The sequence below is a fragment of the Archocentrus centrarchus genome, chromosome 8, assembly GCF_007364275.1.
Source record: "Archocentrus centrarchus isolate MPI-CPG fArcCen1 chromosome 8, fArcCen1, whole genome shotgun sequence".
NCBI lineage: Eukaryota > Metazoa > Chordata > Actinopteri > Cichliformes > Cichlidae > Archocentrus > Archocentrus centrarchus.
In genome coordinates, this window is record NC_044353.1 from 13,624,730 (window position 1) to 13,647,628 (window position 22,899).

Genomic DNA, 22,899 nt, shown 5'->3' on the forward strand with positions numbered 1-22,899 from the left:
TGTCCTGGGTCCTGAAATGTCACTTCCAAAGGAAGCAGTTGCTGGTGTGGTATCACGAGTATTTCTGAAGACTGTTAATACTGTTGGCACTTCTGTGTTGAAATTATATGTGCTGCAGCTTTTTCAGTTTTCATAGCGCTTTCATGACATGCTTGGGTAGAAGTTCTGTCTCATCTCCTCCTCTGCTGCTGGAGCTTTGAATTCAACTGCACCTAGATGCATTTTACAGATCTTTGTATCGATACTAGTTTTCTATCTGCTTTAATCAAACAACAGCTGCAAAGGTGCAGTCTTTCCAACAGTGCCAGCCTGCATGAAGGACGCATTATTCTTTTCCATAACACCCATCGTAAAAGCATTTTATAGAACACAGTAGCTCATGTTCTTCTCTGAAAGCACACTTCACTGTTTTATTCCCTTACAGCACACCATATAGGACTCTTCACCATGTCTTGTCTCCACCGAAAGGCCGCTAGTCGTGGCATTATGCTTTAAAAAATCACCTGAATCTGCGCTTCAGTATGTTGGAGTATTTTTTTTTCTACTAGAAAAACGCCTATACAGAACCCCCCAGCTCATCCTCTTACACCAGCAACTCAGGGCGCTGCATTACATTTTCTTTGCAAGAGGGCATTTTATCATGTTTTCTAGTTTGCGGTGATGCTTCAACAAGGCACCGACGCATTTTATTTCACTGAGAGGATACTTCTGAGGGCAATCGATTCCAAAGTGTTACATATAGAGGCGCTCCATCCACAACTGAGAAAAACATTACAGAACTGGGTTGTGTTTTCTCCTTTGTGTGGGTAATTTAGGGGGCAGCGTATTGTCTTCTCAGGTTATGGTAGAATACTCACTTCAGTTATTGCAATTTTGAGAGAGGCGCAGTGCTTGTTTCGTTGCCATACCCCACTAAAATGTAAAATAAATACAGCTGTTTTGATCCTATTAACCTTTTCGAAATTATTTTAGATTTGCGTTTTTTTTCTATATTCATTCATCCATTCGTTTATATTAAGCATATCAACTTTTGTGTTTTAGTCCGAATCGTTAGATGGCGCTATCAATAAAATATCCACTGCTAAAGAGCCACTCGTGTAATAGGGAGAGTCAGTCCTCCATCCACTCAGAGTAATTCAATGAACTCAGCAGTCCTGGGTGCTTGCGCTTAATGTCCCGTATATTCCCAGGACAATTAACAGCATCAGCGCTAAGATCATAACTTATTAAGAGACAATCAGGGCGCATATTGGTGCCCATTTGCGTCTCTTCCGTAGCCGTAGAAGGACTATCCACCCGCTGTCTGCAGGACCCACCGGCAGGATTTCCGCTGAACTTGTTCACAGCACACCACGAGCAGCAGTCAGGCTGGGAAGTTGCGTTTTTTTGAACGCACCTCCCGTCGGTCTTCAGGACCCTGGCTGAAAGTTATGCTTTTGACGCCACTTGGCACGCAGACTTGCACAATGTTAGACAGACCCCGCGCTTTCTATGTGAGTGGAAAATGATCGCAGCGAGCAGCGAGCTTTCCATTATGCTGAGGAGATGCCTTCTCACTTTCAAACCGTTCAGGTAAGAACGCGCTGCCTTTGGTTTCCCACAGCTTAAAGGCTTTCAATTATTTAGTAGGCTGACTTTTGAAATGATAAGATGAGAGCACATTTCCTTTGCTTTTTGGCAACGTTTTCTTTTCCTCTTCTTCTTATTGTATTCTTGCCGCAGCGTCAAAGAAAATTAATGGAATTGAAGAGAATGTAGCAAAACACTGCAAAATTATCGATTAGATCAGCATTAGAGGAAATAAAGCTACATTTGAAAGCAGTGTTTCTTTCTTTTCCAGTAGAGAAAAAGTTCAGAGCTTTGCAATTAATTGGAGCAACGGGGTGGCCACTGTACCACAATTAAAATTTGCTTACTCAGCTAAAATTCTCCACACAAGCAGCTGGAGAAGCAGTGGAAGCAAACCAAGCTGACACAAACTCATTAAAACTTCTGAGTTTGACAACACTGGCTAAACTCATGAACCAAACAGCTCCACATAATTAGTAATCATAACTATGGCCATGCCCTCTATGTCTTTGAGATTTTAAGTTTCCTGATTCTTTGCAGTTTTTTTGTCGTGATGCTCCACATCATACCTGACTCAGCGTGCCACTAAGAAACTCCCATGACCACACTGCAGAGTTCAGTGGAAGGTGCAGAGAAGAGGTGTCACTGTAGAATTGAATCGTTGCTGTTTTCTCTCACACTCCTATGCCATTCTGAACACAAACCCCAGTTTTTTTCCACCATTATCGCACACATTTGTTGTGGCTCTATCTCACACACACGCACACACACACACACACACACACACACACACACACACACCCACACACACACACACACACACACACACACACACACACACACACACACACACACAGACACACAAACACACACACACACACACACACAGGCTCTAGCTGAATGGCTGCAGTCAGCTTTCAGCCTTATCAAAAAATAAAAACCTGCAAAAAGGTGGATAGCATAGAAGTGTGACGATCTGTCTGCTCCATAAAAGGATTGTTTCCAAAACACTTTCTCAGCACGACTGCTGGAGCGTTCAGAGGAGCCAGTTTTAAGTCAATTGCACCAAAGCATTTGTTTTTAAAGCTTAAGAAATGTTTGCCATGCTCTCTCCAATATGCAGCCATTTGCCTGTAATAGAATGCTTTTGTTTTGGAGTTTTGCTCACTGAGCACAGTGTGATGCAGAAAACCATCCATGTAATGGTTCATTTGAAATGACACAGTCAAGCGAGTAGAGTACACAATTTTTGGGGAGGGCTTGACTGATATGATACGAATTTTGGAAAATGGGACCAAAATGTCATAAAGTATTCAGCGTCCTAAGTTTAAACTGAACGCTGCTGCAGTTCTTCTGTGAAATTACACCATCTGGCTTGCTTTTTTTTTTTTCTTCCCCTACTTTTCTGCCCTTGTCTGTCCTCTGTCCTCTGCTTCTTTTTGTCTCCTGAGCTTTAACCTTGGCTTTTGGTCTTAATGTCACAAATCGCCCTTTTGTCTCCATCTCTCTCCTGCAGGATCTTTGTGGTGGGGATTGGCTTCTTCAGCCTGTGCTTTCTAATGACTTCTCTTGGGGGCCAGTTCTCAGCTAAGCGGCCCGGAGATTCCCCCTTCACCATGCGAGCTGAAGGTAAGCCTGCGGTTATACATCAGTGCTGTTCGGTAGCCTGTGACTTCAGTGGCTGTGCCTTGCACTGGTAATGAACAGACTGGAAACATGCTGAGAGCTTCATGGGGCTTCCTTGATTACTGCCAGCGAACTGACAGACCTGCTCACTTTGCTCATCAGGAGTGCATCGGGGGGTACTGTCGCCTGGAGAGGCTCCTCTCATCTACACCACCATCACCATTTTTTTTTTTCCGTCTACTTTCATGTCACGAACCTTTTCTGACCTGGTGGGACTTGATTTAGTTGTAGCTGAAAATTGACTCAAGGTTTTGTCCATCTTTACGCTGGTTATTGTACCCCGCATGTGGGCAAATAGTGCAGAGCCGCACGGTATGCTGTGTAGAGGAAGTAATCTACAAGTCGGACACATCCTGCAAGCTCAGGATGAAAAATCAGTTATTTCAAGCATCTAAAAAAGTGAAGTTAAAATTACTGCTGCTAATCATATTGAACCTTTACCGGAGATTTCAAAGATGATGTGATCATTGGAGAGCTGAAAGCTGCAATGTTTCAGGGTGACGGCTTCAGTTATCACAAGGTAATTTTAAAATAACAGCAAAGACTTTGTCATCACAGATATCCTTCAAATGAAAGCCACTCTTGAAAGAAATCCAAACTATGCGCAGCCATCCCTCAGAGAAACCTGTTATCTTTCAGGGCACGTCCTCTGTGTTTGCGCTATGTGCCTCTGCATATAAACCACTACAGCACAAGCCATTTGGGAGAGTCACTGTTAGCTTTTGGACTTTTGTCTCTCACCTTTTTATCACCGCTTGGCACATTGTTGACACTGTGTGTCATCCTCTGTGACAGAGACCAGCTGGCATTAGAAGAAGCAATGCTTCTATCCATTGCAACCCATCCAAGGACACCAGTTGTTACTAGTTTGTGTGGATAACACACTCCACTGATGTCATTTCATTTCTATTCAAATTATACAACAGTTTTCATCTCATCCCTGTTGAATAATCCAGTTTGGCTCTATGTCAATAAGTAAACAGAACATTGCTGTGTGTGTGTGTGTGTGTGTGTGTGTGTGTGTGTGTGTGTGTGTGTGTGTGTGTGTGTGTGTGTGTGTGTGTGTGTGTGTGTGTGTGTGTGTGTGTGTGTTTTTTTGTTTTGTTTTTTGTTTTTTTTGTGTGTGTAAGCTGTAAACATAATGTTGACTTATCCAGCTGAGCGACTAACTGCTATGAATGTCTTGGTTATTCAAAATTTTTAATAATGCTCTCACTACAAGAAAAATCAGTGTAATTCTGAGAACATAGATGGGAATGTTGTATCAGATGTCATCATAGGTGATAATTTCAGAGATAACACCCATTTATGAAAGGGTATATGGTGATCTGGTTCAAGGTGAGGGAGACAGAAAAGGGAGAGTGTAAGACAGGAGAGCTGTCTGATTAATTAACCACTCACAGGCTGCAGTCAAGGGAATCCATGAGGCCTCTGGCTCATTAAACGCTGCTAACCAGGGAGAGCCCAACCATGTAAAGGCTCATTCTCCATGCACGTTTCTGTGTTTATGCACACATGCAAGTTTGGGAGTGAGGATTAGTGGACCAGGAGTTAGCATAATGAATTAGCTGGGATGAGTTTCTTGGTGGAACGGTACCTTGATAGTGCTTACTGTGGCCTTCACACCCATCCAGCCTTTGCACTGGATGGTCTGGAAAGCTGCAGGAGATAAATGAACACGTGCAATATCACTTGACCACATGTTGTGGCTCTTTTCGATTTCATTGTGATAATTTCATAAATAGAATGGAAGCACCTTAACACCCACAGTACTTTTAGTATTGATCAAAATGGCCAGGCTGTGCAGAGAGGAACCACTACTCTGTCTGCTTCTCATCTTGTGAATGACAATAACTGCCTGAAGAGCTAAAGATGTGGAAAAAAATGTAATTACTGGGTTGCTACCTTCTGTTTCTCTCTCCTGCCTCGATATTTCTATCGTTCTCTTGTCTGTTTTTGACTCTATTTTTGCACTGCTTCCATGTATGTGATGATCTCTTTGACACTGCACAGCCTGAGACAGAGAATTGCAATAAGATACACATCTCTATCCAGATTTAAAGTGCATGCACTTCCTTCATAACTTCCCTTTGAAAGTACAGGAAACTAATGATGTGGAAAAAGTAACGGGTGGTGGTGGGGGAGACTATTTCTTCCAGGGTGGGGTGCCTGAAAGGTGGAGGCGTTTGATCCTACATATCTGAAAGACTCCAGAGGTGTACCATAGCTTTCTAATAAGCTCTTTGAAGACCACCTTCACAGTGTGTCCTTTTGCCACGGGGGTCTTGATGTAGTTCAGCCATAAAGAGAGAAATGGGCCTAGCACAGTTTCAGGTTTTACCCTGCTCAGAGCAAGACTAAATGGTCCGGATGTTAATGTGCTCTTCATTTTTACATGCAAGCTCCATTACCTGAGTAGCTTTTTTTATTTTTTAACTGCTTTTCCTGCACCCTGTGGATTTAAATCCATTAATTTGGCTCTCCATATTAATTAATGAGTGAATATTGATGAACCTTTGTATAAATTGCTCCTAAAAGATTAATAAAGTAATACAAAAAGGAAATAAAAATAATAATGAATGATTACAAGCTGCTTTACCTTCATAAACTGCTGAGTGATGGCAGGGCAGCAGGTGTGCAAGGAGCATCGTTCAGCATCCTGTTTACTGCCATCCTTTCAGAGACACTGATGGAACTTTTTTATTTCACAGCTCAGTAATCTTCACTACATGATGAATGAAAATATGTGTTTTCTGACATCAATTGCAGCAGGGGTGTGGCATCTGCATATCTAACAAAGCTGTGAATGTGAGTTTTTTTTTTTTTTTTGAATAAAAGTTTGATAATGTTCTTGAAATTTAAGCACTGTCCTCCAGCATGTGTGTGTTTTCTACTGCTGGAACTCCAACAGTAGTTGTGAATAAATGGGAAATGATGGCACAGGTGACTGCCTGGATCTGTGTCTGACAAAGAAGAGGTGTGGATAAAAGATGACTGCTCACTGTTCACACTTTTGCCTGGTGGGGGGGGGAGCGATTTTTGTCTTGGATTGTGAGGCGGATATGACAATGGAGCCACTGATTGCTGTTTGTGACAGTTGACTAGATTCACCCACTAACATGTTTTCTGCTTCTCAGATTGTTATTTACAGCTTTCTGGCACTGAGCATCTTTTATTTAAAGACTCATCATCAGGGCGTACTGATGCTGATTTTATTTTATTTTATTTTTTTTTTCTCCTCTTGTTTTTTGACGTTAAAATAGACACATTTAGGCAGAGATAATGCTCATATAATGTTGTTGCTTTAGCCTAGTATAAAGAAGACTGTTCATTATTAGGCTTGCACTGACTGGACTGTTAAGTAATACTGTTTTGTGTGTACATGTTAGTTAATTAATTGTGACTTAGGGTAAAATAAGTACAACACTTGATTACAACTTTCTGTAAATTAGCTGCAGTAAAATAATTGCCTCTGTTGGACTGTGGCCATGGAATATGCGCATACACTTGGACATATCTGCTCTTGTAAAGGCAAAAGAGCGGAGGAAAAAACCAATAGATTTCACACGAGCACTTACAGCATACTGAGTTCTGTGTTAGATGAAATTATTATGGCAGGCTGGTTGACTTCAGTGCCTTTTCTGAGCGGATATAATACTGATCAAGTATTGTCACTTATGTGAGCTGCAAACTGGGTCAGGAAGTTCACTTTCTATTCTTGTTGTTTCTCTTTGCTTCCATGTATTCTTTTTTTTGTGTGTGTGTGTGTGTGTGTATGACTGTATTTGTGTGCAAAAACAGGAAATATGTTTATGCAGAATAGTAAGCAAAGGATAAAAGTACTACACTCCCATCCTGGAAAATAATGTTAGACATTCTGCAGGGACACACATTCAGGGTGCAGGGACATTCTATTTCTCAGTGAACTGAGTTGTATATGTCTTCAATAAGTGTACAGTACAGAAGGTGAGCATTTGGACAATTTATGGAGATTTTAGGAAGATTCCACAAGTGTCATGGATTTTTTTTTTTTTTTTTTTTTTTTTAAAGAGTTAGGCCCCTCTAGTTCAGCAGTGGGCAATTGATTTTCCCAAGGGGGCCACATGAGAACCTGTTGTGGAGGACCGCCGAAGTAAGCTGAACTGCTCAATATTAGTTTTACCTCTTTATAAGCTTATTGATGCAACTGTCCACAGCAGGTTCTCATGTGGCACCTTGGGAAAATCAATGGCTCACCCCTGCTCTAGTTGGTGCACTTTTAACTATTTTGAGGAGGTCATCATATGATACTATCACAATACATTCCCCCAAGTAAAGTTAGTGTCAAAGACAATAGTCGACAGTACAACACATCAGGATATCTGTGGAAGTGAAGAACACAGAATACCCCTAAAGAGAAAATCTATTTGATAAGGACCACTTTGGGGAGTCATGATGTAGTGATAGGAATCAGTTTAGTGTGCATACATGTCAAAAAAACACAAAAACTAATAACTGTCTTTGTCACCTGTCCCCGATGAGTGACCACTCCTACTCAACAGAGCCATTTAAGAACAAAATGACCTCACTATGGGTTTTCAGTTTCTCTGCATCAACTCAATACAGCAACTGAACATAGCCTGGCTGCTTTATTTCCAGTTTTTCCCTTATCTGGGAGGGTAGACTACACATACACAAGTTGTCAGTTAACCTAACATAAACTAGAAGACCCACAGAGTAATACGGGCAACATGAAAAGTCCAGGCAGGTTTTAAACTCGGATCTTTCATGCACCAAGGCAACAGTGCAAAACAATTCACTACCGTGCTGCTTTCTTATAATAATAGATAATTTTCCTCCCTACAGGCATAAACAATTTTTTTCCTAAGGTCTTTGCTTAGGCATAGTTCAAAATAAAATAGTGGAGACTACATCAAAGTTTTAAGGATCAGCTTTAATTGGAGTAGAATTACAAAATTACCCAAAGAACTGTTTGTGAGAGAAACCTGTTTCCCCAGGAGTTCAAAAGGAACTGGAGACATGTTTACCAAACGGTTCATAACAGCTGCTTGTTGTTGGAATGGTGGTTCATGCACAAAAGAGCTCACGTGTGGCTCATGAGGTTGAGTGAAATTTGAGTTTCTGCAGTATTTAGCTTGAGGATCAGATGCCTGTCAATTTAAAGCATAAACATGCAATCATATATAGGGGAAAATAAAACGGAAGCGATACAAAAGGTAGTTGGTAGATGGCACAGCACAAGCTCAAAACTCTGTGACCTCACTCACAGAAGGGAGGGTAGGGGGTAAAACAGAATGGTTCGTGACCCAAAAGATCCCATCCCATCTGTCAAACATGGTAGGGCGTCTGGCATGGATCTTAAATGGCTCCCAATGGAACTGGCACACTGCTGACAGAAGCTTCAGGATTGATGCAGATCTATGTATAGGAGCATTTTTTAAGCTTATCTTCAGAAAACTGGCAGACTTGAAGGAGTGAATTTTATCACTCAGCAGGACAACAATCCTAAACCAACATCCTATGCATCTAAAGAGCTTTTGCGGAGGTCTGGCTGAGTCAATCACCTGATCTGCTGAAGATTTAGGCGTTGAGACATCACAACAAGCAAAGCTGGAGCTGGCTCTGCTGAAGGCCTCAGAGATTGTAGGGGATGATAGCTCCCAGACTTCACTGAATATACAGGATTTTCCATAAAATAATAAATTCTTTATTGCTATCACTAATGTTTGGAACTGCGTCTTTAAAGAGCTATATCTTACACATAGTTCTTTCAATATTAACCTAAACCTACTCAAATGAAAGCTGAGACTTAGCACTTTTATGTAGTCTCCACTTCTTTTTTTAAAACTGAATGTGCTGAAACGTGGAGCTTAGGGAACAAGAACTGTAAATATCCACAGATTGTAAATTAACAGCTTCCGTGCTGCTGTTCAGAATAAAATCACACAATCAAAGATCTGATTGAAATATAGTTTCACATTTGCAAATTGATAAAGGTGGAAATTCTGTAGTGTTTCACTGTGTGCAGTGTAATCCAAAAATCATCATGCTTCTAACTAAATGTGTTGGTTTATCTGCATACTGTGGATAGAAGATTAAGGTTTTAATTGAAGTTAGAGGGAGTCGTGTTTTAAAAAATAGTGCAGGTTGTTTCCATTTTTCCAGGCTGTCAGGCATAATAAGAGGTTGGAGCTGCACACAGAATAAGTGACAAAGGTTTTCTGCTCTAATAGCTTCTGGATCTGGCAGCTCCCTCACATGTGCCATAAAGCAGAGAGCAACTCAATCTCAATCAGCCTTTTCTGTAATGAATATTTGAATTTGCAGTGAGAGGACAGGGGGAGGGTTAGCTGAGCATGTCTGAGTTCAGAGCAGGAGGGAATGTCTGATTTTTATCCTGGTGACAGGTGAGGTGGAGAGGTTCAGCTCTAAGCTCCCTCACAGAGAAACCTTGCCAGCCAGAGTGCGTAGCAGGGATGATTGGACTTATTTATTTAGCTCTCAGTGGTGCTAATGGGAAAGAAGAATACATTCTTGAGTAAAGAACAGACAGTACACATTGCTGCAATCAATAGTTTGGCTGATAGTCTTTTACTTGATTCATTTGATGTTGACATATATGTAGATACCATAATTTTTAATCCCTTATTTTGGCCTGAAAAATCCAGTGTCAGTTGATCTGTACTGTTAAATCTGACTTGTAGGAATTACAGCCATTTTTTATACACATTCCCCAATTCTGGTTCATTCTTAAAAATGAAAGATCAAATAAGACGACTAAAGTGGATGTTCACAGAATTATTTCCATGGTTGAGAAAAACGACTTCACAACATCTAACCAAGTCATTAAAACTCTGGAGGGAGAAGGTGTGTCATTGTTGAAGTCTACAATTAGGAGACGCCTTCATGTATGCAAATACGGAGGGTTTACAAGAAAGGTGCAAACCACTGGTTACACTCAAGAACAAGAAGACCAGATTAGGCTGCAGAGTTCCAGGGAGGAAATAACAGAAAACAAACGAGCAAAATCTTTGGACACATGAAACCAAGATGAACGGGAAGAGAATGATGGGAATGAGAAAAGTATGGAGTAGGAGAGAAATGGCTTGGGCTCCAAAGCATACCACATTTTTTGTATGGCTGCCAGTGGAACCAGGTCACTGGTGTTTATTGATGATGTGACTGCTGATAGAAGTAGCAGGATGAATTGTGAAGTGTACAGGGCTGTACTCTCTGCTCAGATTCAGCCAAATGCTGCAAAATTGATCGGACTGCGCTTCACAGTGCAAATGGATAATGACCGAAAGCAAACTGCAAAAGCAACCCAAGAGTTGCTCAAGGCAAAGAAATGGGATATTCTACAAGGGCCAAGTCAGTCGATGTTATAGAGCATGCTTCTCAGTTGTTAAATATAAAACTGAATGCAGAGAGACCCACAAACAAGCAGCGACTGAAGGTGGCTGCAGTAAAGGTATAACAGAGCATCTCAAGGGAGGAAATGCAGTGTTTGGTGATGTTAGTGGGTTCTAAGCTTTATGTAGTCACTGATTGCAAAAGATTTTTGACCAAGTATTAAAAGCAATCATAGTATGTAAAATTATGTTAGTTTGTCGAATTAATCTTGCACCTCTGAAAATGAGGGACTGTGTTAAAAATGTTTAAATAAATACTTTTGTTAAACTTGAATTAAAGCTGAAAGTCTGCACTTCAGTCACATCTGGATTTTTTTTTTTTTTTATTTAAAATCCAAAGTGGTGGTGTCCAGAGGGAAACCCTACAATGAATATATGTCATATGTCAAATATGTCATTGTCTAAATACTTATTGACCTAACTATATGTCCGTATGCTAGGTAATTAAAGAGACCCGAGACTGCTGTTAATGCATCTATATTAATCAATGAGCAATGCAATAAAACAATGCTAGTCTACTGTTATGGTAAAATTCACACTTCTTCTTCTTCTTTTTTGAAAACGACACATCTCCAAACTCTTTCCGTGCACCTTTTGCAGCTTCAGCTCTACCTCTGTTACACTTTGGGCTCTTCTGCTGTACCCACACAGATTTATTCTGTTTTTAATATTTCAAGCTCTATCAATGATTCTCATTGATCTCTGATGTACAGGTGGGCAATATGACCTAAAATTTATAAAACTGTATTTTTTTTTATTTTTGTTTTGTCTTTTCTTTTACAAAGGGATCTAAACATAGGTCTTGAACCCATTTTTTTTTTCTTCAGACAAAGGGACTTTCCTCCCAGACATTTATCCTGCAGATTAATTAACAGTAAACTACCCCTCTCTTCATAACCTAGTGTTACCAATACAGCCTTGACCTTCAGCCTTGACCAAATGCAGCCTTCAGGAAGACATCCTTAAATGGTGGTTTACTGTTAGCCTGCATTTACCTCAGCATGGAAAAATATTGGGGGAAAAAAGGGGCACCAAAAGGAAATGATGGGTTGCCTAACAAAATACAAATGGGATGAAGACAGCACTTTTTTCCTGGAGCTTGTAGTTACAGTAGTTTAACCTGTAGGAGTGATGGCTATCCGGAGATGGATTTCTTTCAGGGTTTTCTGGCAGAAAGGATCTTTTTTTTCAAGTTTTTCCTTTAGTTAGGCTCACACAGTAAAACTTGGTGAAATGTGCAAACATACATGGAAATACATTATATGATGTATATGAGGGAGTTTGTACAATTCCAATGATAGATAGATAGATAGATAGATAGATAGATAGATAGATAGATAGATAGATAGATAGATAGATAGATAGATAGATAGATAGATAGATAGATAGATACTTTATTGATCCCACAAGACAAATTACTGTGTTACAGCAGCAAGAAAATAATACAATCTATGGTAACTAAACATCAAAGTGAGTGTGCCAACAATGAGTGCAAAACTTTACATATAGAAACAAAAACAGATAAAATATAAAAGCTTAGGTAAACAAGAGTTACCTACACTGAGCCTGAAAGTCAGTGTTTGGTATGACCACCTTTTATTCTTCAGCACAGTCTGAACTCTCTGAGGCAGCTTTCTTCTCATTTCTTTAAGTGGTCTTCAGGAACAGTTCTCCAGGCTTCTTGAAGGACATTCAAAGCTCTTCTTTGGATGTTTCTGCCTTTTTGTTCTGTTCTCTGTCAAGATGATCCCACACTGCTTCAATAATGTTGAGGTTGAGGGTCTTGACTGATAGTGTGTTTTTAATGTATGCTTTAACTGCATTAGCAGTGTGTGTTCATAATTCCATCAATTTTGACAAGATCTCCAACAAGACTGGCTGAAATGCAGCCCCAAATCGTAACAGAGCCTCCACTGTGTTTGACAGATGACTGTAGACACTCACTGTATCTCTCTCCTGACCACCTTTTTTTTAGGCCTGCCTGCCACTTCTTCTTTTGTCCTCCACTCCAATTTCTTTTTCTTTTTCTTTTTCTTTTTCTTTCCTTTCCTTTCCTTTTCTTTTCTTTTCTTTTCTTTTCTTAGGATACACTGCAGACATGCTGAGATATGCCACATTTTTTTTAAATTAATTTTTTTGTGAATAGCTCTTTGGGAAAAAAATACTATTTCATACCTGTCAAACTGTGTTCTATTTGGGATTTTTTAAAGAGCCATCTAAAGAAATGGGAACAAATGATGTCTTTACAAGAGGATCCCTGTAACAAAGTACCTAAACATGTAGACACAACACTGGCTCATCCCTTGAGTTAGGTGATTTTTTTGTTTTTGTTTGTTTGAATGTTTCATGGGTCAGTGTTTAACAATTTAAGAAAAAAAAATGCTCTCAGTTGTGCAGACAAATCTCCTGCTGGTCCTTCTTCATGTGCCTCTGCATTCTTTTGTTCCCAGTTACAAATCTGTTGCTGATTTAAGCAGACTTGTTCTTGCAAACAAACTAGGCTTGACCTTTTCTCTGAGCTCACTCGTGTTTGCCATTGTTGCAGTTTGTTTCTTTATAGTGACTGTATTTTTTTAAATTAAGTAAAAAAAAAAAATAAAAGCTTTTTATTCATTTTTTCTCTTTTGTTTTGTATGTAGTGTCAAATCATAATAACAGTCATCTCACAACAATTTTTATTGCATGCTAAAGACTCCACAACATGTTCCATAATTCCAAGGAGGCACATACATTTCAGTCCTCCTCCTAGCTTGATCTATCAGTAAGCTAAAGTTAAACTACCATCTTTAAGTAGCATCTGCACACTGCTCTGTCTTTTACAAGAGTATGTATAAGAAATGCCCACATAAATAAATCACAATCAATAAATGTGGAATTTCCCCCACATTTTTTAAAAACAATTTACCACTATCCGGGTAACCACACGTGTACATCATCATATTAACCTTTCAATAAGTCTGTGTAGGAGTTTGGATGTTCTTTGTGTGCCTGTGTGGATTCTCCCTGGGTACTCCGGCTTCCTCCCACAGTTCAAAGACATGCATGTTAGGTTAATTGGTGATCTGAAATTGGCTATAGGTGTGAATGTGAGCATAAACTGTGGTCTTTCTCTCTGAGCTAGCCCTGCCATTGACTGACAACCTGTTGCCCAGTGACAGCTGGGAAAGCCTCTGTCTCAAATATTAATTTACATAGAATTACACGAAGTACCCATGTCATCCTCCCAAAAACCTGCCGATAGTGTTTCTCCCAGCACATTTTGGGACCACTTTATACACGTCTGTGTCTTTGGCTCTTATCTTGACTTGCAAGTGCTTTATTGTCCTTATTTGTGGCATTCATTAAAGCAGTGTTGTTTAATTAATTTGTTATGTAGGAATTTCTCTTAAAAGAGCAGAATTTGCAGCCATGTCACATACAGAGAAAATGTGAAGACTGTGACTTTGTTAAAGTTGCCCAGAGGTTTGCAGGAGGCAACAGCAATCAGACATAAAGCATAGTGTGGGCTGCACATGAGCACGACATGCCCTACTTTTTTGTCATGCTATTTTGCAACAGAGTGCATGGCTCTTTGGTTTTTTTTGAAGACTGAAGCAAAAAAATCTGTAATGACTATGAAGGGGATAGGTCTGTACTGCTTTATGAATTCAGTGTCGAGGTCATATTTAAATCATTAAAGGCAGTGGCACCTCTCTGACCAACTTGTGCTTCACACACTCAGAGCCATTTTCTGAGCACATCAACATTTTCTTGGCCCAGGCGAAATGTTTCTGAAAAAGCCCAAAGGACAAGCTTTGAATGCCACTGACTTGAAGACTGAACATGTAGGGTAAAAGCAAAATTTGCTATTGTAGGCTCAAACACTGCAGCTTAGATGGCACATAAACAATTTGCTGAGGAACTATGGCTAGAGGGCAGAGACATGGCCTAACGTATTTCAGGGTGCTGATGAGAAAGCTGTGTACAAATGTGGATCAAGTGATGGAGAAAGAATGGAAAACACTGAGGGCCTCAGCTAAAAAGATAAAAAGATGCCGTATACTTGCAGACAAGCTGGGTAAAAATGCTGGTGTTGAACTTCTACATGGAGCCTGTGGGCGTTGGAAAGCAGTTGTTTATAGCTGGTCATCAAGTCTTCCAGAGCGCACATAGCAGGCTAAAGTAAAAATGGTGATCTAACTAGAATTTGTTCATGATATTGATTGTGCCACAGCACTCATGAAATTGAGTCTTTAAAGGAGATTAGCTGTTGCTAAATCTGCTTTTTTATTAACCAGCTGATGAGGAATGACACAGAGGAGGCTCTACATTAGCACATAGATACACTATCAGCTCCTGCTAGACCACTGTCGGTGCACTCACATCTGCATGGGAAATAACACACTAGCTAATGTTTCCCAAGAGGTGGCAGAAAACAGGAGTAAAAAGCTGTCTGATGAGCAGTTGATTGCAAACATATATAAAGCTTAGTGCTGAAAATGCACTGTGTAGGAAAGGGTGGGGGTACGGTCTTGGTAATAGTGATTTACTTGCTCAATGTGTGAGAGCGGGATCAGTACTGTGGAAAAAATGTGAATTCTTCAAACACTTTAGCCCAGAGGCTTTGTTTAGATTTACTGCAGCGAGTAGACGGCAACTGATAGGGGATCTTCTGAACTTAGCAAAGAGTCTGAATCCTCCTTATTAAGACACAGACTTTCCTTTTCTACAATAATCCCTTTAAAAGATGGTTTTAAAAAGTGGTTGTTGTTTTATTTAATTTTCAAATAGACTTGAGCGTTTGTTTATATGGCCTTACATGCTCCAGTTTGGACAGCGTGCTGATTTGCTACTAGGTATCTTCTTTCTAATCTCTTTAAAAAAAAAATAATCCTGGTTTAGTCTTTCTAAAATTGTAGTATTAAACTGCTGCTATAAAGCCCCAAATCTGAAAGGGGAATTTATTTATTCTCTTTCTTTCTGCTCATGGAATAAAAATTTGTTGTCTAACTACTGAATTATTCAAAAGGAGACATCTTTAGGCCAGTTTCACTGAGGATAATAGGAAAGACTCAGCCAACGAAGAAAATATGCGCAGGCAATAGAGGAAGGTATATCAGTGCAACATTTCTGTGAACCTTTTTTCGAGAGGCTGGATAACTCCTTTTAAAAAAAAAAAAAAAAAAAAACTCTCACAAAGAGCAGGAGAAGTTAAGTTTTTCTCCTTTCCCCTTATTTTATTTACTGTTGATGTAATGCAGTTTATTTATTTATTTTATGTGAAAGGTGACTTTTCTGGGGCCAGTGATAAATGAACACTGACAGGGGAAGTGAGCCTGCACACAATGCAGTTTCTAAAGCCTAATGCAATTGATGAGGGAACACTCAAAGGTGAGGCTTTATTTTCACTCTCCGAGAACAATATGAGGCTGTTGTTAGTTTCTGATTTTTTTTTTTTTTTTTTTTTTTTTTTTTCAGGAATTCAGGTCACAAATTCATTCAAGTCCCAGGAGTGGCACTGTTTATCTCAGTTCCTTAAATTTTCCTCATCAAAAGCGACTTAAGACCTACTGCCTGAGGCGGATGAAGCTAATTGTGTTTTCTTTCACTTCATGCATTTACATTTTTTAAATAAATACATGGAGTTGAGCTTAGTGTGATTGAAGCAAACACCAGAGGGTCAGGACCTTGGCTCAGTAGTGGTGCAGTCTGGGACCTGACTTGACCTTGTTGGCTTTAGCTGCAAGCCCGTTAATTGATGAGGTATTTACAAACAGCACCCTTCTGGGTTACCATCCGTCAGGTCATTAATAATCTGAGCCAAGCACGAAAACAAATCCAATACTGTGAATCCAATTTGACCATTCCTGTGTTTTGTTAGTGCTGGCTCCCAGTGAGAAGCCGGATTTAGTTGTGAAGGATGAAATAAAATAGAAAATAGACTGAGATGACATTCACAGGAACCAGAGTCAACTGGGTAATGAAATAAAGTAATTTAAGATGTAGACTTTGAGAATCCATGCTCCTTTGTTGTATTTAAACTGGTACTATTGTCAATATTCATTAAAGGAAAAAAGTGTTTAGAAATGTTGCAGTGGTGATGGACAGGCGGACAGACGAAGTCAGGCAGGAGTCTCTGTGGAATATGATGTTCACAGACAACGTTGTGATCTGTAGTGAGAGTAGGGAGCACGTGGAAGAGAGCCTGGAGAGGTGGAGGTATGCTCTGGAGAAAAGAGACATGAAAGTCAGTAGAAGGAAGACAGAATACATGTGTGTGAATGAGAGGGAGATGGGTGTAACAGCGAAGCTGCAAAGAGCAGTGGTAATGAAGATGGATGAGTTTAAGTACCCGGGGTCAAACAATGAACAGTACACAAGAGAGGTGAAAAAGAGAGTTGCAGGCAGGGTGGAGTGGGAGGAGATGAGGATCAGAGGTAATTTGTGAGAGAAGAAAAGTAGCAAGAGTGAAATGGAAGGTTTACAAGATGGTAGTGAGGCCTGCTGTGATGTATAGTGGCACTGAGAAAGACAGGAGGCAGAGCTGGAGGTGGCAGAGTTGAAGATGCTCAGATTTTCATTGGGAGTGACCAGAATGGACAAGATTAGAAATGAGTGCCTCAGAGAGACAGCTCAGGTTGAGCAGTTTGGAGACAAAGTTAGAGAGGCAAGGCTGAGATGGTCTGGACAGGGCAGAGGATGAGGACAGTGGAGATACTGGATGAAGGAAAGTGAAAATGGAGCTGCCAGGCAGGAGGAAAAGAGGAAGACCTTAGAGACGATCCATGAATTTAGTGAAGAGGACATGCGTGACAGAGGAGGATGCAAGGGATAAGGTGAGATGGAGGTAGATGATCTGCTGTGGTGACCCCTAAAGGGAGCAGTGGAAGGAAGAATTCACACTCAAATGATATCTGTTATTTCCATTTACCTCTTACGCCTCATCCTGTTGCTCTTAATAGCATCATCCTCTTTGTGCCTTCTTTCTGATTTATTTGGTACTGTATTATAAGTCACATAGTATTTGCCTGTCTCTGTGTATTTCTAGTACTTGGTGGCCAAGAGTCTCGTGGGGTACTGAGGAAAATCTGTGACATGCTGGAGGTAATAATGAAGAGGATGGATGCTCTGTCAAAACTTGGCAACACCACCGACACCCACAGGCTGGATGAGCTGAGCTTGGCCCTGGACAGGTACAGTACAGCACTGGCCTGCATGATGATCTCTTTGCTGTCACCAGACAAACACCTTTGATTAAGAAAAAAATTCACTGCTGCCCTTCAAGGTTGGACCTGAAAGGTCAGAAACAAATGAAATCGATAAGCATCAGGAAATTTTAGAGGTTGGTAAATTAAGTACAGTGTTTTTAAACATTATTATTGTTATTATTATTATTATTCATTTTAATTCTACCAAGAGTCCTTACTTTATAATCAGTAAAATCAGAGAAAATTCAAGATATACTGAATGTACATTGTATTAAATGGGCTTAAAATCAAGAAAAAATTCAGCATGAAAGAATTTTTATTTTGGCTCTGAGTGAGTCACATAGATCTGAGTCTCCAGTACCTATCAACTAACCTTACTTGGCTTGGCTAGTGCATCTACTAATGCACTAATGCATTATGTATTAATCCATTCCAGGCTTTCTCAGATATGTATTTAGGTATTAATACAGCAGCTTCACGATTTCTTCTGTAGGCCCCCGAAATCACAGAGGCAAATATTCAAGTCCCCTCCATTCCCACCCCACTCCCACAGTGCATCCACATAAATCCTTTGTTTGCAAACCTCTCTAGAACTTTTTGCCTGAAATCAATACAAAAAGACAACAGTGTGTGTTAAGGAATAAGGTACTCTGTAAAGTTTTCTAGTGGTTCAGCTTTTCTGTCAGAAGCTAATATTTTGAGAGACACAATATTACTGCCACAGTAATGCTAGAAACCCTTTGATATAAGATCAAGGATGCATGTTTGTTGGCTAACTGAGGTACAGAATGGCATCATGAAAGACAGGTCCTGGATGAATAAGATGTCCATAACAGAGGTTCTAAGAACTGACAAACAAATGCTCACAGCTCTGACTAAGAAGCTGATGAGATACACCAGAGAAGCAGAGGCCAAGAAAATAAATGACCTGCTCTCCAAAGATCCATCCAGCATGTACTCTCAGCAGCAGGGAAGCAATATTATGAGAGCAGCAGTGCCCAGAGCTTAGACTGAACAACACTGGAAGAACATCAAGGGGAAAGAAGGTCACACAACAGTGACACAAGGTATCATGAGCACAGCTCAGAAGGGCACTGGAAATAAAACCAGAGGGCTAAAGTACCAGCTCCTGGTTGATAGAGCAGTACACCTGGACTCTACAGTAAGACCAGGCAGACCAACCTGAGCACTGAGATCTTGATTTAGTCCTCTTTACAGAAACTCTCTAAATCCTTTAGGTTTCTTGGCTGCTTCTTAGCAACTTGAAACTTCAACTTCCTCAGCAGATTTTCCTTTTTTATTATTATTATTATTATTATTATTATTATAGGATTGAGGTCTGGAGACTGGCAAGGCCACGCCATGACCTTAATGTGTGTCTTCTTTGCCTTGGTGGTATGTTTTGCATCATTGTCATTGTGGAAGACCTATCCATTTGTTCTTTATGTTTCCTTGGCAACTGACCTTTTCTTATGCCAGCACTTGCTCTAGGTTTAAGGATAGGAAGCTCCCTCCTGTTGGTGCTTTTGCTCCCTCCTGTTGGTGCTTTTGCTCCCTCCTGTTGGTGCTTTTGCTGTTAGTTTTCCTCTTGGACATCATCGCCGTCTTCCTCACAAACAGGAAATTTCTCTCAAATTCACTTCAGAAGAGCCTGATGTGTTGCGCCTGATAACAATGACCCATCTGGTAATCTATAGAGCGATCTGCAGGGATATTTTCTATTTATGGTATGTCTGGCCACTGTGTAATTGATTCAGAGTGCAATTAATGAACAAAGCAGAATTATAGCACCTCACCTAACCTGACCCATGCTTTTCACAAGTGTGATGGAATTTTTTTTTTTTTTTACTCTGCTCTGGCTAACGCTCAACATATTTATATTTCTATGTTACACTCAGTTTAGTTTTCAGTTCAGAAAGCTCCCTGAATATACCTTCAGTCACATACTTCTAACAATCATTTAATTGGCCTCTCAGGGACTAAACTGGAAATGTTACAGTGACAAAGGGCAAAGAGTTTGAAAACCAGGCACACATGCTGCTACTTTGTGGGTAAGGGTTCACCCTTGAGGTTAGCGTAAAATCTTTCAGCAGGAAAAATTTTGCCCACCTGGTATAATGCTGAGAAAGTAATTAAGTTGTCCTCTTGCTCTTCAACAGCTGATAGTCTTTCCTCTTCCCCATTAGTGTAAATATGAGGTGTGTGAAACAACCAATGTCTGTTTGCTCAGTAAGAAGCTGTGTGTGTGATTTCTGTACTGTATTGTATATCTGTGTGACTGCCAATTAATTAGTGCTGACCTGCTGCAATTTAAAGGGTAGAAAAAGATATGTGGCTACCACTTGCCTCTTGGGCACTGTATGGACTGAAGTGAATGAAATTTGGTTTTAAAATTAGTTAAGTTATGCATATAAGCACACTAAGATTGCTTCCCCTGACACACGCGTGCACACACAAAATAATAAATGCTGCCTAAATGAAATCAGAGTTTTGCTGCTTGATCTGCATCCGGCTCTGGACCACTGTTCCATTTGTTTTTGCGAGTTTCCCGGGTTTACATATTCAGAGCTGTTTAATGAGCAATATAAATTCCAGAAATACTACTATATAACAGGAGTGCTCATTTGAATAATTCATTTAAGTGTCATGTAAAACAGCAATGATACACCGCAGTAAAGCGGTTCCTCTAATGAATGTTGGTTGGTTACGGCGCAGACAGCAACCATCATTAAAGTTGTGTGCTGATGTGCAAAAGTTTAAGGTCAAAATTTACTTTTTCTTAGTTTTTTTGCTTGTCAGATGTTTATGAGGCAATGTGTTGAGCTGTGCAGAAATGAGGATCGGACCACGAGGATCATCTTTAACCATTTTAACGGCTTTTCACCAGCAACTGCAAACATAAAGTATTCCTGCAAGGCAAATCTAGTAATTGCAACATATAATGTTATTACAGGGCTACTTTTTCTTTTGAAAATAGTGCATATCTTAAATATAAGTGTAAATAAATTTTAAAAAATGAATTTCTTCACACCATCAGCACTAATGCTGAATTTATTTAGTTATTTGGTTAATGATCAAGAGGATATCGATCTAAGTTCTACACTAGCTGTAGTTACAGTTCAGTCCATAAGTATGTGGACAATGACATATTTTTGTAATTTTGCCTCTGTTCACCACCACACTGGATTTTAAATTGAACAACCAAGACCTTCAGTATAAAATTAAAACTGTAATTTAATACTTTTGCTAAGCCCCTTGAATTAAAGCTAGCACATCTTGATTGGCTAATTTAAATCCACTGTGGCGGTGTACCGAGGCAAAGGTTGCACACGCACACATATAGACACACACCACAAAAAAAATGTCATTGTCCAGATACTAATGGAAAATAAAAGGCTTGTCAGGTTTTTTGCTAGCTTTTGCAATACTTATTGTAGCTGCAAGAGGCTGCAGTTAGACATTAAACACAGCTGTCAACTTGATTTATATCTGGACAACAACTTGCTGAAGTAGAACACTGGAAGGGTTGTTGTGAGAAACCTTAGAAAGCCAGGTGAGGAAGTCTGAGAAAGGGCCAAGACAACAAGGGTAGCAGTTCATTCAGATAACAAAACTACTAAGGTGGGGTGAACTGTAACGGCTGTAGGATCAACCGTTGCATTCACCAATGGCTGATCCTACAGGCATCCTTTAGCAGGGCAGGTAAAAGTATAATATCCAGAAAGTCTTGCTAGATACAATGTGAGCAAGTATAATCACAGAAAATGGCCAAGGACTCCGTCTAAAGGTAAGTGATATCTTAAATTTAGTGTTTGAGCTTAAAGGATCATTTAGGTTTTATTTGCAGTTGTGTATGGTTATACTTGCAATATAATATCCAGCAAGATTCCAGAATTTATTTATTTTTATTAACAAAACTGCTTTGGTTAATTAATAGAACAGAACTACTTCCTTAAGATCATTGGATTGTTTTACATATACATCCAAATGTACATGACACATAGTACAAGCGAGTGAATACAACTTCTGGAGTGTATGTGATAAAAACAAGAGCAATCACATTGACCAAGAGAATTAAATTCCCCCCACAGTAACCAGTCCTGAAATTGTCAGGACTGTGTTGACTGTACTGGTTATGGTTTTTATATATGTACACAGATCATTTTTCTTATCTGCCAGCCCACACACAGATTTATAATTTAAAAGCAATCAGTGAGAAAGTCTGTGGGCATACAGACACAGTTACGTAATTTCTACATTCAGTTATAAAATGTAAAGCACAATGGTAGAGAGTATTTAACCTCTTTAGGTGCTTATCAGATACATTCGAAAGAGAAGGTCACAGAATGTAAGATTTTTTTTTTTTTTAAGTTTCAGAAATCAAGTGTGTCCTTGCCTGGAAAAGTTTATTCCAAAAAAAAAAGAAAAAAGAAACTTAATTTAGGTTTCAGCTTGAACACAAGTTTTTCAATGTGAATTTTAAATAACAAATTATGATTTATAATGACGCCTAAATATTTATATGTTGTAACCATTTCAATTTCAGTCCCTTGAGCTGTTTTGATGGTTTTGATGTAAGGATGTTTATATGTAAACTTTTTGCCATTTGAAAATAAGATCAAGTTGGAGTTTCCTGCATTAAACATCAACTTAAGCTGAGTTAAATGGGACTGAACATCAAAGACAGACTGCAGAAATTGGAGGATTTGTACTAATGAGGGGAGGAACGATAGGTAACTGAGTGCTCTGCATAAAATGACAAGTTATGAAACACTGTGGAGGAGTTTTAAAGCAAACTCTTTCACAGTAAATGTAAAAAGCCTTTCTGGCAGAAAGGCCTGAAGACAAACTTCTCTAATAGACATGCAATTAGCATCTTTTAGCAAAATTAGCCGCAGGTTGCTTAGAAAAATTTCACTTAAAAATGAACATGTTTATTTAAATATGTAAATATTTTGCATTTATTCTTAAATGTACTTGATTTGTGGATTTCCTTTGTGTATTAAATTAAATTCTGAATACCTTTGGGTTTTCATACAGTTGGT

At 39.5% G+C, this 22,899-nt stretch overlaps 1 protein-coding gene across 1 annotated transcript in view; it reads left to right on the top strand.

Annotated features, from left to right (window-relative positions):
* The first annotated feature begins 1,224 nt into the window (after positions 1 to 1,224).
* mgat5b (alpha-1,6-mannosylglycoprotein 6-beta-N-acetylglucosaminyltransferase B) overlaps positions 1,225 to 22,899 on the top strand; it is a 69,588-nt gene continuing 47,913 nt past the window's right edge. Inside the window, exons 1-3 of the mRNA XM_030735813.1 lie at positions 1,225 to 1,572; positions 3,086 to 3,198; positions 17,695 to 17,839. Of these exons, the coding sequence (XP_030591673.1) occupies positions 1,505 to 1,572; positions 3,086 to 3,198; positions 17,695 to 17,839 (326 nt within the window). The 5' untranslated portion in view covers positions 1,225 to 1,504. The remainder of the gene's footprint in view (positions 1,573 to 3,085; positions 3,199 to 17,694; positions 17,840 to 22,899) is intronic.